The sequence below is a fragment of the Lampetra planeri genome, chromosome 1 (genome assembly GCF_965212315.1).
Source record: "Lampetra planeri chromosome 1, kcLamPlan1.2.h2, whole genome shotgun sequence".
Classification (NCBI taxonomy): Eukaryota; Metazoa; Chordata; class Hyperoartia; order Petromyzontiformes; family Petromyzontidae; genus Lampetra; species Lampetra planeri.
The window spans coordinates 32,538,024-32,555,486 of NC_136107.1; the positions used below are offsets into that span (position 1 = coordinate 32,538,024).

Consider the following 17,463-nt stretch of genomic DNA (forward strand, 5'->3'; position numbering starts at 1 on the left):
CCAGCCTCTCCCCACCCAGCCCACCCTCCCCACCCAGCCCCACCCTCCCCAACCTCCCCTCCCTGCACGACGGAGGGACACAATAATCCCCTGTGGGCTGGTGTAACCAAGCGGTTCCTACCAGTATAACTAACTACCCGACAAAAAGCTTTCCCTACCCCATAAAACTTGTCCCTAGCCCTAAACGATCCAACCTACAAGTAGTCTCCCGAACAAATACACGACTCGACGCGCCAACCAACATCTGATTCCACAGCCTTCGTCGGTGAACCGACCCGACATGTCGACCGGCCACTTGTGTCGTGATGCCCCTCACCCCCCTGCCACGTTGACCCCGAGCCGTGGATCTGCACGTCAGAGGTCGCAAACGGGTTTTGATTCCGTACCCGTACCCGGCCGCATCAGGGTCGCAAACGGCTACCCGTACCCGTACCTGGCCGGGTATCGGGTAGGGTACGGGTATCGGGTAGGGTACGGGTATCGGGTAGGGTACGGGTATCGGGTATCGGGTAGGGTACGGGTATCGGGTAGGGTACGGGTATCGGGTAGGGTACGGGTATCGGGTACCCGGTTGCAACCTCTGCTGCACGTGCGGCGCTTCACCACCGATTCAGCTGTTCCCGGTTTTAAATTTTTTTCAGTTTTGTTCGGTCACCACTCCGCGTGATGTTCACAACCAAAAAAGGAGAACGGAACTTGCGTTTTCTTGCGAAACGGTGGGAAATGCGCAACTCTCCGATAAGGAGCGGGTGGGGGGGCCATGCCGGGCTTGGGGAGTTTACCACGGGGCGGAGAGGGTGAAAGAAAGCGGCGAGCGAACACGAGCAACGTGAACATGACCGCAAACCCGAGACGTCTTGGCGAAAGACGAGGCGTCGATAAGAACCGCCGACGAACACTGGACGAGGACATGTGAAGGTAGCGTGCAGCGTTTTAATTCACTGCGCGCATTTCTCACGCCGCCAGTTGCTTTAAAGATTGAGAAATCGGTTAGTTTTCTTGTCGTAGAATGTCAAGTTTGTAACATCTGGGCATACTGTGTCTTCGTGTTCTAATTTGAGCAGGGTCTCTGTGGTGGACAGATTAATACGGTATATTATTTTCATGACAACGTGCTCATGGTTGGCTCACACTGGACTTGAATTGATCCCGCAGTTGCCATTACGATTTTCCCTGCGTGGCGCTTGAAATGTTTCATATATAAATACAGTCTTGGCTAAGTTTCTCAAATCCCGCCATCATCTCTGCCCGTGCAGCAGTATACATGGCTTCAACCACGATCGATCGGGACTTCGAGAGCCAGCAGTAGGCTCCAATACCCGATGCTGCACGTGGCCCCTGTAGAGATTGCTCAAGTGGAGAGGGCCCCCTTCCGTCAGCAGTGGCACGAGCGAGGAATTGCACGGTTGCCTTCCCGCGTTGTTGTGAACTATGGGTGAAACAAGTTGTGGGAATGGGAGGTCACGGGTGACTGCGATCCGTTTCACGTTCCGAGTGATGTGCTGGTGTCAGCGAGCAGCTATTAGGGAGAAGTAGGCCGTGCGTGATACGGCCAGGAGGTGGTGTTCAAATGAGCGGCAGCATTGTTAAATTGGTCAGGAACTTTTATGTTTTGTTACTGGTAGGAACCTCCTGGTTACACCAGCCCACAGGGGATTATTGTGTCTGTCCGTCGTGCAGGGAAGGGCTGGGTGGGGATGGGAGGGTGGGGAGGGGCTGGGTGGGGAGGATGAGGCTGGGTGGGGAGGGGAGGGGAGGGTGGGGAGGGGCTGGGAGGGATGGGGCTGGGTGGGGAGGGGCTGGTCACCCCGTGGTGCCCTTATAAAACTCAACGTTTAACCTACTCACGCCGACTTGTGCCCGCCCTCACAGTCGGGCATATTTGCGGAATACACCACGCCGCCGTTGACCCTGGCCATTGACCGAGCAGCCCAACGTTCCTACCAGCTCCCTCCGCAGGAATGTGTTAAATGCCGAGTGAACGCAGTCGGTGTGGCCCAGGCCCAGTAATGTCGCTGGCATGCATTGACTACTGGTGTTGTGTGCGGTGGCCATAAATACATCAAACCTACAATACCATAGATACTTGTCTTCGGGAAACATGCCTAGCTTTGCTCGAATCACGAAGGAACACGCCTCGGTCTTAAGTAGGCATAGCTGATGGTGGCGAGTGGTGGATAGTGTGAGTTTTGAAGTGTATCGTGATGGGTGTAATGAATGGTGAGTCTGTGGTGAGTGTGTATACAGTGTGTGTTGAGTGTGAGTGTGTATGAGCTGAATGTATCGTGTTTGGTATTTCGTGAGGTTTAACACGTAGTGCATGCGTAATGTACGTTGATTTTATAATTACTGTGTAACAAGTATAACCCGTAAAAACAAAGTTTTTCACTATAAATCCTTTATATGCGTGGCGGCTAGAGTCCTCTCGTCCTCTGGCTTGAGATGGCTGCCACCTATGGGTCAGATGATTGCATTGCACCATTAAGCAATTGGTAATTAAATATAATATTTTTGTCGTAAAAAGTGTAAAATGTAGGAAAAAAATTTTCACGAACATTAATTGTCACGCACAACGAGTCTGTGTGGAAAATGTCAGCTCGATTGGATCACGGGAAGTGGGTTAAAAAACGACCGAAAGATTTGCACGGTCGTAAGCAAGCAAGCGAACTTAATATAAAGGATTAAAAAAAAAAAAATTTTGTTCCTGGGTAGTAAGTGTTACTTTCAAATTGCTTATGCCTCAAAAGTTCACGAAATGGCTATTATTCCCCACAAACTTTGCTTTTGTGACCAGGACAGTGATATTTTGAAATGTACCTATTTTCAATGAGAAAACGCGGTTTGCATTTGTGTCATTCCCTCACGTAAAGTCCTGGTCACAAAAGCAAAGTTTGTCGGGAATAATAGCCATTTTCTATACCTTTGAGGCATAAGCAATTAGAAAATAACACTTACTACCCAGGAACAAAAATCGTGTTGCATAGTGTTACCATATGAATAACCCAACCGGTAATGGAAAGCCATTAAAATGTTTCTGCATTAATTAATCACCCCCCAATTCGCATGTGAAGGGCTCACAAGTGATGTCATCACATCTATTCCTCTAAGGAACGAAAAAGGAACATTTCTCCCCAAATCTGGCTGTCGCCTGACGAAGCTAGTTGTAATTATTGGCAAAACGTCGTACTCAGATTGTAAATGTTGTCAATTTGCTCTCCGACACACCGGCTAGTGCTGTACTAGTGACGAATTGGCACGTTCTGTTTACGTGACAACCCTTACTAGTTGGCTGTGTCGGGTGGTGGAGGGTTTAACGACACATTGATATATTTACGCGACATAACCCAACAAAATAACTATATTATGGATCATGTGGGGTGTCTGGAGAGTTGAGTGTCAGCCGCTGTGAGTGGTGCGTGGTATTCGCGAATTACAGGCGTCTGTACATTCCAGTTACGTTGTTTTCGCCTCACCGTCGTGTTTTCCAGGAACGCATCCCCAACGTAAATAGAGGACTTACCGCCGTGAGTTTTAGGTGAGGATTTATGTGAACGGTGAGTGTCTTCTGTAAAGTATAATAACAGTGGTGAGTGCAACCTAGGGGCCGTCCATAAATGATGTCACACACCTAAGGGGGGGGGGGGGTCAGACATTTGTGATGATGTGTGACGAGGGGGGGGGGGGTTGAGAAATGTGATATGACATCAAAATGCGCAATTTTAAATAAATCTATAATTGTTATAACAACACTAATTGTTATAATAACACTCCTACAACATCAGAGTACAGCACCACATTAAATACGCACTACAATGACAATAGTTTAAAGCGATTTGGAGCATGTTTTATTTTCAAAATGGAAATATGGTTTAGGGGGGGAACAGAGCTTTGTGACGTCATATTTTAGGGGGGGGGAACAGAGCTTTGTGACGTCATATTTTAGGGGGGGGGGGGCCTGACTTTTTGTGACGCCGTGTGACGAGGGGGGGGGTCAAAAATCGTCCAAAATCGCGTGACGTCATTTATGGACGGCCCCTTACAGTATATGGTTTCAGTTATTAAAGTGCAATACAACATTGTTTATTGTCAACAATTGTATACTGTAATGTTAAACCTAATGTAACTTTATCGAGTATTGTTTAATTATTTGAGGAAAGCCGGACATTTTCCGTTACCGGAGAGGCACGAATATTTGAAACTTGGGCCAGTCCACACCCCCCCCAACCGCCAATCAACTTGGACTCGCCCAGATAAGTGGGTGGGTACAGGTAGAGTGTTGAGGGGGGGGTGATACTCCCCCTACTCCATTGGCTAATGCTAATTAGCAGGGCGTGGTTTCGTCGCTCTGACCACGCCCCCTCCTCTTACCTGTGCGGGTTCAGACAAGCAGCCCAGGTGTCAGCACCACGCCTTGTTTGCTTCTCAGCCCCCTCGAAGTTACACAATCGTCAACTCCCGTCCGATAGCTCACCCCGATCGGTGTGGCTCATGCTACATAGATAACGTCTACGCTGCCCTAGAACAAGTTTATGGAATGTTATCCATACAGAGGAGTGGTTGGATAGTTTAACTTGTGTTGCGTTACTTGCAGTGGGTAGGTGAGTTCGTGAGTGAGTGCCACGTGTGGTTTTCGAGTTTGGGGGATTGATTGTCGACTGTTTCCTGCCACCGTTTCAACTGGGCCTCGTGGTCTGTACTTGGGCAGGTGTGTGCACACACATGCATATACACGCCTATGTAGATGCACGCAAGCATGTATGCTGATGCAGTACTCATTGATGACAGTGATGGTGAATTATACACGTAGTGTAATCACACATGTTTTAATGTGTTTCAGAACAAAGCCACATATATGCATACAGTCACTAACCTACTTGGACATACTTACTTGCATAATACATAGATTGATATGTACCCACATGCAAATTCTTGCCTCTACACGTGCACTATTACCTGTTGAACGTGCTCTTGAGTTTCTTAACCTGGCTAAACGGAATGAACTAAAGTAAACTTAACTGGATTTAAAAATATATATTCAAATGCATGTGCACACTCCACGCCAACGTGCATTTAAAGGTTTATAGTATTTATCGCCATCGGAACTTTCACACGTACCTTCTTCATGCATGGAGACACCTTTGTATACAAATATACCAACAAGACGCACTTTCCCATAAATGTACTACATGTGTAAGACACGTACCCCTTTCACACATACGCTGCACCTATTTAAACACGTGTACGCACAGCATTACTGTGTCGTCGTTAAATGCGGTTGTTGGAAAAACAAGAAGCGTTAAAAAAATCTGTACTTGACCATACCAAATAATTAATACTCTTTGGTTCTTTCGGTAAAGTCACGTAGGTAGAAAAATAAATAGATCACGACGTTTCGATCGCAACACAAGCAATCGTCATCAGGTGAGACAAACTACAGCAAGAAAACTACTCAACTGCTGCTTCAGCAGTTCTCTTGGTGTAGTTGTCTCGCCTGACTACGTGACTTTACCGAAATAACCAGAGTATGGATTCCTGCAGTGACGAAAGCTTCAAATCAAGATCAAAGATTTAATGTTGTTTACTATTATCAAGTTCAGATTTTTGGTGTTGGTTTGACGCTAATAACTACGCCAGGTAAACATAGTCTGTGAAATGCTTATACCATGTGATAGGTTTATCTGTTGTTAGCTGTTGTATCCCTCCATCAGATCATTGTTTAGCTCAGCTGGTCGAACGCAATTTTAGTTTTCTGACATCTACCCCTTGAGTCCAGCTTTTTCAGCTTTCTCTTATCAACTTCAAGCATTTCCTGCGGTTTATTCCCCGTTGGACTTCATAATAACATTGTTGTCGGAAAATCTGAAGTGGTTAATAAGTATTTCTCCAATTATAATTATGTTTTTTTTAAACATCTTATAATTCTCGCTTTGAGTAACTTTATCGAAAGAGTCGCCTTGTCTGACCCCTTGTCATATGATTACGTTTATTTATATAACTTCCATTTTTATGAAAAACAAGTTCTTGTTTATAACTATGTAGACAATGGTGTTTTTAAATTCTCTATTTCCGCCTCGGTTTGTGAGAGCGTGTTTATAAACGCGTACGGTATTACCTGCCATGGCACAGATGACAGAAGCTTGGAGTACAATGATGTAGAATAATGGTGCAAAGTCTTGAAAGTGTGCAAGCAAGCACGGTGGGGGGATGACACTGAGAGTCAGAACGAGGGACGCGTTGATGATGAAACATGGACAGGTTAAAGGGAGTATGTTGAATAAAATTAGAGTTATTATGCTTTTTTTACATAGCAGCTGAGTACAGGCCCCAAGACCCAATGAGTTTAAATGGTCAGCAACAAACAACTAGCACAGTCAACAACGCTGTAAGAGATAGGAGTGTACCACGTTTCTTGATTTGAGCGAGGTTGTTGTAGTAAGGGCTTTAGGTGAAAGAGATGATGATGGAGGAGGGAATTCAAACAGTGGAACCGTGCCAGAGAAGAAGCAGAGAGACAAGTGAGGTGCCCTGCAGTGTGGTTGGTAATTGGTGGGTGAGTGGTGGGTTAAAGGGAGTATGTTGACTGTCGAGGGAAACAAAGGGGGCTTTGGTGAGACGTGTCACTGGCTGGAGGGTGACAGACACCGACGACGGCTTGGGAATGACCTCTCATCCAGCAGTAGATGGATCATAGCTGACGATGACAATACACGGCGCACACAGACTGATCACAAAGGTCACTCCGTTTAGCTTTTTAGTCTGCTGGGAAAATTACTGTTAGCGAGCCCCTATTTTAAGACCAAAACGGCGAAACAGAATGGTGTGGTGTGCACAATGGATGCACACAGTACTGCCAACTCTCATCACTAAAAACGCCTCCGTGCTAACCAACACACCTGCCAACGCACATACCCAACCACCTGCACATACACCTGCATACCCCACGCAACTATCTTCCAACTCTCAGACACAAAGAAAATGATCTCCGAGATAGGCTTTAACAGACTGTTGGGGTCAAGGGCCGTTAGCGAGCACCTATTAAGGTGCTGCACAGCACACAAAGGGATGGAAGTCCAACAACACGCCTGGCCACCTTTGTCTCCCCAGTGCTGATGCTTACACACCATACAGTCGAGCTAAGGCAGGGGTGGGAAACGTCCGGCCCGCGGGCCGTATGAGCCCCGCGAAATAATTTGGTGTGGCCCTGCCAAGGCAACCGCAGGCGGGACTCGAAATTCAATAAATCTCGGAGCAAACCTGGAAAAGCAGTTGCGAGTAGCAACATCATCAATACCAGATAACATCACACGCCTCGCCCAAGAGAAGCAATTCCAGCCATCACATTAGGGGCGAGTTAATTAAATGTTTGACCAAATATAACGGGCTAACTTTTAAGTTGATAATTTTGTATGGCCCGCGAATGATGTTATACATATCCAAATGGCCCTTGGCAGAAAAAAAGGTTCCCCGCCCCTGAGCTAAGGGATGGCCACAATTGGTTCAGATATTTGTCGTAATTATTGGCCTTGAGCGGGAATTGAACCCGGGTCGCCGGTTTCGTAGTGCAGTGCACTGACCGTTTACGACCACTTCCCACCCATCCACACGCACCAACTCGCCCAAACCCACTTCACCCTCTCACCCGCACACCTACCCATTCCCACTCGCTCCCTGACCGAGTTGCGTGTCTCGTTGTGCCCACAGCCTGGCATGGCGGTGCCCAAGCGAGGCATCGGCCGCTGTGCTTACGCCTTCGTGCTCGCCATCAGCTTCGACGTGGCCGGCGTGGCGCTGCTCACGTGGGGCCTCTTCGGCGATGTGATCTACTTCGACCTGCTCATCTACTGCGGCGCCATCCTGGTCTTCCTGAGCCTCGTGTGGTGGATCTTCTGGTACACGGGCAACATCGAGGTGCCCCTCTCGGAGTTCGATGACGATCGCAAGCCTGGCGGCTTTGAGCGGCTCGCGCGAACCGTGTCGCGGCGGCTGTCGAACCGATTCGGCAGCCAGAGGGGAGCGGCGGAAAGGGCTCACGGGGCCTCGACGTTGCCGTCGTCGATGGCCGGCCGGCAAAATCCTCCGCAGGCTCGCACTCGTGGCACTCGCGGCACTCAGAGTGCCCGATTGTTAAAATACTCTGCAGTACCGGGGGCAGCATCGGCAGTGTCGTCGTCGTCGTCGTCAGCAGCTGCAGCATCACCTGCTGGAGCAGCCTCGTCCATGGAGATGAAGCCCATGATCGCGCCAAGCTCCAAGAAGAGAGGAGTCAGTTTTCAAATTCGCCCCATCACTCCCAGGGGCTCTGGAGCACCGAGCACCTTTGTGGACATATCTACGTTGTGATGAGTGAGTGCTGCACAGTCATTACATGACTAGCAAAACGCCTGTGAAATTGCACATGTCACCCTATCGGCTCGATAGAGACATATGGTCATATAGTTCCATTCTTATTACGAGGAGGGAAAGATATTGGCGGAATGAGGTGGCTCATGATTTTATTGGATTTCTTTTCCGTCCTTTTACAACTAATCCCAACTGTAACGTAAAACAAAATGGAATAATGGTAATAGTGTTACAGACTTTCTAAAAACTCAACAATACTGCCGTTGTGAACCAATTCTGCTACAATTGGTTTTATGTGGGTTAAAGGTCATTCAAGATCTACATACCTCATCACTGTCATCGGGCTTCAGCACGTTCACTTAATCAGGTGTCATCTGAGAGAGTATGATACGTAATTAATGCGAACGACCACTAAATTAACATTTGCCGTGATAATTGGGCGTATTGTCCCAGGTGCTGCTTATTAGGCCCAGTATGCGTCTTCAAAATCCTGCGTGGTTGGGGGATGGGGGTTTATGCAGTCGGAATCATTGAATCTCAAAAGGCTCCCCACCGTTTTATACTGGTGAGTGGTGAGGGTCAAGTGAGTTAATGATTTGTGAATGGTGAGCATCAGGGGCGTGGTGGATTTTGGATGAGGGTCAAGTGAATGCCCTGCCAAGTGTCATGTGACCCACGGGTATTAAAAATGAAACGTCCCTTTATTCATCCAGAAAAGTCTTTCCCAAATCCACTGGCGGGGCCCGTGGAGGGGGTGGGGTGGCACGTGCCCCCCCCCCCCCCCCAATGATCCGATCAAAATCCCTAATTTCGATCGGATCATTGGGGTTTATTAGTAATACATCGGCATTTTGCGACTCCCACTGCCACTGTGTAGCATATTATTACGTGCCAGGGACTCTGAGATGATAGGACAATAGTCTGAGTCCATAATTGGCAATAAGTAACGGCAAAGCAGTTATAACTGACTCAGAATTGTGCGCAGTTGCGTATACAGTACACGACTTCCCTAAAGACATTCACCTTCAGCGAGCGCGATGCCGCACACGCATCGAATAAAAAGCAAGGGACAAGTCCTTACTTACTAACAACTCCTATCTATTTTCATTGCTGGAGGGGTTGCCCCCCCCTACCTAAAAATCCTGGCTCTGCCATTGCCCAAATCTCATGGGTTTTCTGCAAGAGGGTCTGAATTGCCATGTTTTGGCAATTCTCTTACAATTTTTTTTCCGTGTGAGATTACAGTTTCCCTGAGAACAAACACACAAATAAATAAAATGAAAATGTATGTGTAGTCAAATCATCAGCCGGCTTGCTTTACTGCATTCGACCATGATATTTATAAACTTATGGCGCTATAACTAAAACATTATTGCCATGTGGGAAGTAAGTTGGTGGAGTGAAATATCCCATTGAATGAGTTCGGCTTATAAATGAGACACTGCTATCTTATCGCGTTGTTGGAAATAGCCAGAGGGGAGTAGACTTTACACCAGTTTAAGGTCCACATTTGGCTACATCTCAGGATGGTACCTGCAGGGCTGCGACAGTGCTGTTGTAAAGCAAACCGCCTCCGCATACAGATGTTAAGCCAACTCTGTACGTGCTAGAGATGAGCTTAGGATCAAATATTTTATTTTATATATTTTATGTTTAGGCAAAATTTCGGACTTTAGTGTTGAATAGAGTATTAAGTATTGACAACTTATTATGCTTACAATTACATCAGTGAAACAATAATTGTGTATACTGGATTTTTTAAATTTAAACAGTTTAAGCAACACTGATGGCAATTTTGACGTGAAAAGTGTTGGCGTGATGCCACTGAAAAAACGGCACTTTCTGTGACATTTTCAGATCCATCCGAAACCAAAATGTTTCCCGATCATTTGAATGTATTTGATCTAATGCCCGATTTTTGGATATTTCAGATGAATCCAAAGATTGGAAACACATCTGTAGTGTGTGCAGTAGAGCAGTCTACATGGTTCCTACACAGTAGGCGTGCGATGATGCATCGATTCAATTGTTAAAACGGATGCTTATGTTTCATGCAGAGAATCATGCATAGTTAGAATTATTATTACGTGGGAATTACACTCGAAGCTTGCGTTCAGGGCTAATGGAATGAACAGAGAAAGAGGAAGTTCAGAAGCAATACAAATGAGATGGCAAAAAAATGAGACGGTAAAGAATCAAATTTTAGTGAGTGGAATCGCTGCGCAGAAATGTGACGGCCCATACAAATGCCGGGGAAAGTGAATTGGCACAAAAGCGCCTAACCACACAGGATAAAAAAAAAAGTATCCTGTTTTTGTGAATTACTGTACTGCATTTCGATTTAAAGCTTTCGTGACTGCAGGGATTCATCTTCTTGGTTCTTTCGGTAAAGTCACGTAGAATGGAAACAATAAAAATAATAAAATAAAACATAATAAAATAATTCTCACGACGTTTCGGCCACAACGCAAGCAGCCGTCATCAGGTGAAGACCAGGTCTGTCGGGGAGACATTCAGACGCTGTCTCCCCGACAGACCTGGTCTTCGCCTGAGGACGGCTGCTTGCGTTGTGGCCGAAACGTCGTGAGAATTATTTTATTATGTTTTATTTTATTATTTGTATTGTTTCCATTCTACTGTACTGCAGTTGTGTTCTTATCAGCATACGTGTTTGTGGTTTTTTTTTACGTATGCGTGTGGGTTGTGTGGGTTGTGTGTGTGAGATGTGGGGGTTCTTCTTACGTGGGGGGAGCGATGACTCGGTGGTCAGCACGCTCTGTGCGATGAACCTGGCAACCCGAGTTCAGTTTTTGCTCTCAGACAAAATCGGTGACGATTATCTGGTCAGCACGCTCTGTGCGATGAACCTGGCAACCCGAGTTCAGTTTTTGCTCTCAGACAAAATCGGTGACGATTATCTGAACTGGGCCTTGAGCCTTAAAAGATGCCCTGTGTGATGTGTAAACATTGCCACGAGGGAGACAAAGGCGGCTCGGCGTAGTGCTGGCTATCCACCCCCTCATATACTGTGCTGACCTTATAGTCGGTGTTCTTGAACATCACTTACCCCAATCGGCTGTTAAAAGTTTTCTGGGGGGATCTTTGTTTTTGTTGGTATTTGTGCATAGGTTTATATGTATGTTTGGTTTTCCATGTGTTTGTAAATATGAATGATTTTATGGGTTTGTACATTTTAAAGATTCGCATGCATCAGGACAGTAACCCACAATCTCCAGGAAGTGGGTTCATTTCCTGGCCACAATCTATTGCAAAACCAGTGAGGTTGTTCCCCTCCCCCCCCTGTACTTGGTCTGAGCCTCCATTAGTGTGACTCAAACTAAAATGAGCACCTGGTGCCAGATGTTTCACGTTGGCAATGGAGAGATGAAGGTGGCCTGGTCTGCATCTCACTGCCTACACCACCCCCTCGTGTGCCATACCTGCCATACATTAACTTGTAAAGATCACTAATCCCAACAGCAAATTATGCTAAAGCTTACATGAACATTCTTTTAGAAAATGCAATATCGACAATAGTACAAGAATGGAGATAATATTTCAGAGCCCTTTATCAATTCGCCGCTGATTCAAGTCTTTGCCAGGCATGGGAGTTGTGTGACCATACTTCACCGTGCTGTCATTTTGGTTGGTGAAAGTGTTGGGTATGTGGGGGTGGTGGGGAAGTGGAGGTTGCAACGGGTTAAGTCATTGTTCACCGATGTTAGCGGTGGCCAGCAATTGTAACTCACACTTTATACAACGGATAAGCAGACAAAACGTCTACTTTATATGGTCTGTCTACATTCATGTGAATTTCGGCCGCATTCAAACCTTGCAAACTCTGGACCGGTCACGACATACTGTGTCTCAGCAGCAGCGTTGGGCTCGCTTGAATCAATGGTGATGAAATACCAGATGTTGTCGTTAGAGGCATAGTCACTCTTTAATATATGGGTCCCAGTTTGACACAAAATTACATAACATAGCACAATATACTAAAAATCATACGTTTGGTGTAACATAATTTTACATCAAATTAGACCCATGTCTTGAAGAGAGTGACATTGTCTATAACATCTGGCATCTCAGCAGAATGTATTAAAGCAAAGCGTGACTGCTGATGAGACACTGGGCCAGTTTGATTGTTTTTAATACATTCTGCTGAAATGATGCACTCCCAAAGAACCGTGGGACTACTATTTGTAAAAAAAATACTTTTTTATCTTTTATCTGGACAAAAGTATATATAGGATACACATATTGCTACTTATCTTTTTGTTATTTATGATGTCCACAACAACGTTGATCGTGCAGTGCGTTATAATCACTGCGCCGCCAATCCATGGCACAGTAATAAATTACTCTGCTCAAAATCATAAAAAGTGTGACTACATGATGCTGACCATAACAGGCGAATATAGCCAACTCAACAAAGACTGAACGTGGTGCAGCCCTGCAAGTTCTCGTTCACACTACTGCTGGTGGAAAGCACCAGAAGGTGTTGTGGCCTTCTCATCCACCCCACTACACACGGACCTGCCCGTAAACTAACTATTTACGCTGCTGGGCGGATAGTGCCACGGAGATTTAAGAATCATGCACCAATGTGTCAGCTGTCCTGCCGGGACCTCTGGATTACGAGTCCAGCATGCTCACCTATACACCACAGCAACCGATGCTACAGCACTCGTAATTGTGTTTCTTGTCTTTGCTGTGTTTTGATGCAGGGTGTGGTTGAATCCAATGTTCCGTGGAGGTGATGGAAGATGGTGACGGTGGTGGTGGTAACGAAGCTGATGGTGATGACTTTGCTTCATAGACACTGGGGGGGGGGCGGGGTGGTCTAAAGTTTTTGGGATTGCTGTGTGAAGCCTGGATTTGCAAGGACTGCCAAGTTCCCATCTCTCCGAAGCTCTGAATCTCAGTGTGCCCCTAACGTGTGAATGACAGCCGATCCACACTGTGGTGAACTGCACCAATGACTGTACCAGAGACAAATGTCTAACTTGGGGGGAAATTAATCATTCTGTGCATGCAGACAATTGTTTAATCCCACTAAACATGCGGAGACAACTGTTTATGTTTTAATATGACGATGATGAAATTTTACGGCCATTTATTTCACTGAAAAACAATGCAACTACATTTGTGATACTATCGGGAGCAAAGTTCTGCGTTTTAATCTTTGACGTTAGCAAAGGCCATCCGTTTTTGCACGAACATTTTTAAAGCATTCCCTTTGTGATTGGCGGTTGTGAGCAGCTAAAACTGTATCATCCTATAACCTTGGAATGGTCGGTCTGGATATTTTGAGATCATAGGTTTGTCAATAATAGCTTGTTTCTGTCCGAATACATGACTGTTGAAGCCATCTGTGTTGCGCTGAGGTCAGAGTTTTCGACCAGCATTTAGAAATGTGCACGTTAAAAGCAAGGTCACGGTCAGCTCCGCCCATAATTTGATAAAATGAATGTGTTCCACTTTGTGGGAAGCAGACTGTAGTTGTCCTATAGACGTTCTGGCATTGGCCATAGGAATATTGAAGTTGTTTGTGTTTTTTTGGCAATTTTTTATTATTTATTTTACCAGGTAAGGCCCACAGGTATATCGCTCTTTTTCAGAAGCGACCTGGCCACAAATGATATCTCAGCGAAGTGGCTTATCACGTGGAAATTTATAGCAGCCAAAATACTCTGAACGTTCGTTCTAAACTCATGTTTCTAAATGTGGAAGGAAAAACCGGAGGACCAGGAGAAATACATTCAAACTCTAAATATACAGGCGTCGGGGTCCGAATCGAACCCACGACCTCGTGCATATCTGGCGAGAGAGAGATAACATTGCCATCGGGGCCGTTAACAAAATACAAGTGCCACCCCACACTCATTGCAGCTGGGAGACTCGTCGAATTGAGAAGCCTTGAAGCTGTGCACACTGCGTTTTACAAACTGCTGCATTTCACACACATTTATAGAGTTCTCCCATAAACCGAGGAATGCGAATGCAGCTGTCGCATAACAGCGGGCATCCATTTCAACAAAACCGTGGCGCCTTCCCGCATGAAACAAATGCAGAACTGGCAGGGCCAAAAGTCTTGTTTAACATGCAAACACACCGCACGCCCTGCACATGGTGCTGTCCTTGGCAGTTTGTTTAACGTGTAATCATTTCTTCAGCCAGTTGGTGCTTTATCTCCAAAATGTTCAAACAGACGATTTATTTTTGTATAGTCTGGTGTTCTTCGGCTTACCAAAAGCTATACTTCTGTTGAAATCCGTGATCTGCCACAATTACCTTTGGATAGTAACTCTGTCGGCAATGCCCCGTGCGTTTGAGCTACGGTAATATAGGTTACAACTAATTGTGAATTTGTTAAGCGTTTACCCCCAGCCCATTGCGAATGATTAATTCATGACAATTGATGGCGTGTACATTTTTTTTAAAGGTAATTATCACAAAATGAGTTTTTGAAAAAATGTGTTGAGATTCTCCGATGTGTGTTCTTGTTGTACCGGGGTATTGTTCAGCGCTGTCTGAAATTTCGCCGCAATTCAATTCCTGCGATCTGCTTCGGGAACTGAATTGTTGAGGTATCAAAGGAGGGCTCTGTCCGAGTGGGATGATCCAAAAACTGAACGGTCAAACTTGAATTGCCGTAATGGGACAAGGATTTTATATTGAGTGTGTCAGGGTGTCTGTATCGGATAAGAATAAGGTTATATTTTGGATTTATCAGGTACTGTCATCGTTGCATCAAGGGTTCTAATTCATGCGAGTTCTATATTGAATGAGATAATGGTTATACAGTTGATGTGTTCAGGTGTGTACCGAATTTAGCAATGGTTTTGTATCACACGAGATGTGGATTTTGTATGAATTCATTTAAGTGATCTTTATTTGGGCACATTCAGGGTTTTATATCAGATTAGTATAAGGGTTCTGTATGGGATGGCAATGATTCTGCTTCGAATGACCCCCATGACTCTGTGTCAAAGGGCAAGTGTGGTGTGTTGGGTAATAGAGGTTCTGTATGGGATTATAAAGCAAAAGGGGTGCTTAGATGATGTGAAAAAGTCTACCAACTGGTGAGATGGGGCAGTGGACAAAATGTATTTAATTGGTGTAACCCATCATTGAACCTCAATACTTCTTTTTTTCAGAAGAGTCATGCATTGGAATGTTGCCATTATTCAGTGTTTGATGTATGCTTGGCGTTGGTGGCTATGCACGCCTGCAATCCAGCCCTGTGGCGATGAGGGTTGGTGAATGAGTCTCAAGGTCACACAGTATACTGACTCGCCAGGATGTGGCAGCACAGAAAGCGGATTAACTTCCATCTGTATTCCATCAGTATGGGAATTGAGTGTTACCCCTCCCCCCATTTTCATACTCCTGTATCCTCTCAAATGTATAAAACACTAATCATGGAGTAGGCCCAATATCCCAGTATAGTATTGCAGAGCTTGGGCAATTGTTAGCTCCTCTGGTTCATGCTGCCTTCTCTTAATAATTATCTATCTCTTTGAGTGAATGTTGGCCTCTCTCTGTACCTCCGATCAGCACGGTTGGCTACGTATGGTGCGAAAGAAGTTCAACATATACTACGAATACAAGCTGTGCGTGTTACAACATGAATATTTGCCTTGTGGGAAGAAATTGGAGTAACTGGAAAAAATCCAAACGTATGAGGGGATAACACTCAAAACTCCGCCAGGTTCAAGAAACCATTGTTGTACTACCATCTGATGGCGACTTCCTGGCTCAAGCCTACAACACCTGGTATTCCCCGAGTCTCCCTTCGAAGTACTAACAAGGGCTAATCCTTGACTTAAAGCTTTCGTGACTGCAGGAATTCATATTCTTTGGGTCCTTTGATAAAGTCACGTAGATGGTTCAAATAAAAGAACAAAAAACTACGACGTTTCGCTCATAACACAAGCCATCGTCCAGATGACGACCACTTGTGTTGTGATCGAAACATAGTTTTTTGTTATTTTCTTTTAATCATCTACGTGACTTTACCGAAAGACCCAAAGAATAAGGGTTAACCCTGATTAGCTTCTGAAATCCAAGATCTGACGATGTTGCCCACATTCAGGGTGAGTTGGGCCGTGGAGGCTGTGTGTATTGCTTTCGTTGAGCCACGACATGTGAATGTGGAATTTCCAACACTCGCTTGGGCCTGCCAAGAGATGAGCACCACCCCACACGACCACGTGAACAGCTGAGCTTTCTTTTTTTACTTTGGTCCGTCGATAAAAAAAAGTCACGTTTGCTGTAATTGCAAGGTTGATGCGTTTTTATCTCATTTGATATGTGTACAGAAAAGTTAACGATTTTTTGTTAGTTTAAATTAATGCATTGATATGCTCTGCATCTGTCGAAACAAAATAACTTTTTCTTAATCGGCGTCTGCATGGTTTTTATTGCGCAAAAAAAATCAAGTGAGATATGTGTGTACATAAGAGCAGAGTCTGTCTCTCGGCTTTGTGTTTAGGTGGGTGGAGGCATTAATGTATTCATGAATGCCGAACAAGCTTTGTATGACTCAACCTAACACCCGACACAAAAGCCGCAAGGCCCACAAAGAAAATTGTAGGGCGCCAACAATTCACAAATATAGCTCCTTCGTCATCCGACACTGCCGTCGTGAAATGGTTCACACACCGGACTTGCAACCCAGATGCCACCAGTTCGAGTCTACCTCCCGGCGCGCCGCTTAAAATCATCAGCGAGTTTGTTTACTTCCTGGCCACCTTCGTGGTCGGGATACACCACAGTCAATCAGCAGGTGTTGCGTGGTGGGGTAAAGTGTAGGTACGTCCACTTATTCCAAGATGTTCTGCCATGGTTATATGCCCTCTGAAGCAGCTCTCTAGAGCTCACTCGAGTGGAGGCCCGTCTGCCATAAGTGGCATGAGCAAGTACTGCACATCTCTCTACCTCTTCTTGCTTCTTTCGGTAAAGTCACGTAGAAGGGAAATAATAAAATAATAAAAATAAAACATAATAAAATACAATTCTCACGACGTTTCGGCCACAACGCAAGCAGCCGTCCGCAGGTGAAGAACAGGTCTGTCGGAAAGACAGCGTCGTGAGAATTGTATTCTATTATCTTTTATT

General features: G+C 45.5%; 1 protein-coding gene across 4 annotated transcripts; it reads left to right on the forward strand.

Moving 5' to 3' along the window:
- Window positions 1-769: 769 nt before the first annotated feature.
- On the forward strand, window positions 770-16,745 carry TMEM238 (transmembrane protein 238). 4 transcript variants are annotated; one of them, XM_078598927.1, is made up of 4 exons: window positions 770-918; window positions 3,489-3,554; window positions 7,702-8,343; window positions 13,068-16,745. In XM_078598927.1, exon 3 carries the CDS (start codon window positions 7,708-7,710, stop codon window positions 8,338-8,340), a length of 633 nt encoding a protein of 210 aa, XP_078455053.1. In that variant the 5' UTR covers window positions 770-918; window positions 3,489-3,554; window positions 7,702-7,707; the 3' UTR covers window positions 8,341-8,343; window positions 13,068-16,745. The 4 variants fall into 4 exon arrangements, with proteins under 4 accessions (XP_078455053.1, XP_078455046.1, XP_078455062.1 ...); XM_078598920.1 differs by having other exon boundaries at window positions 3,489-3,535; XM_078598936.1 differs by lacking the exon at window positions 3,489-3,554.
- Window positions 16,746-17,463: the final 718 nt, after the last annotated feature.

Bases quoted from the DNA above. Each gene is read 5' to 3' on its own strand.
- TMEM238 (XM_078598927.1), top strand. From the start codon at position 7,708: ATGGCGGTGCCCAAGCGAGGCATCGGCCGCTGTGCTTACGCCTTCGTG.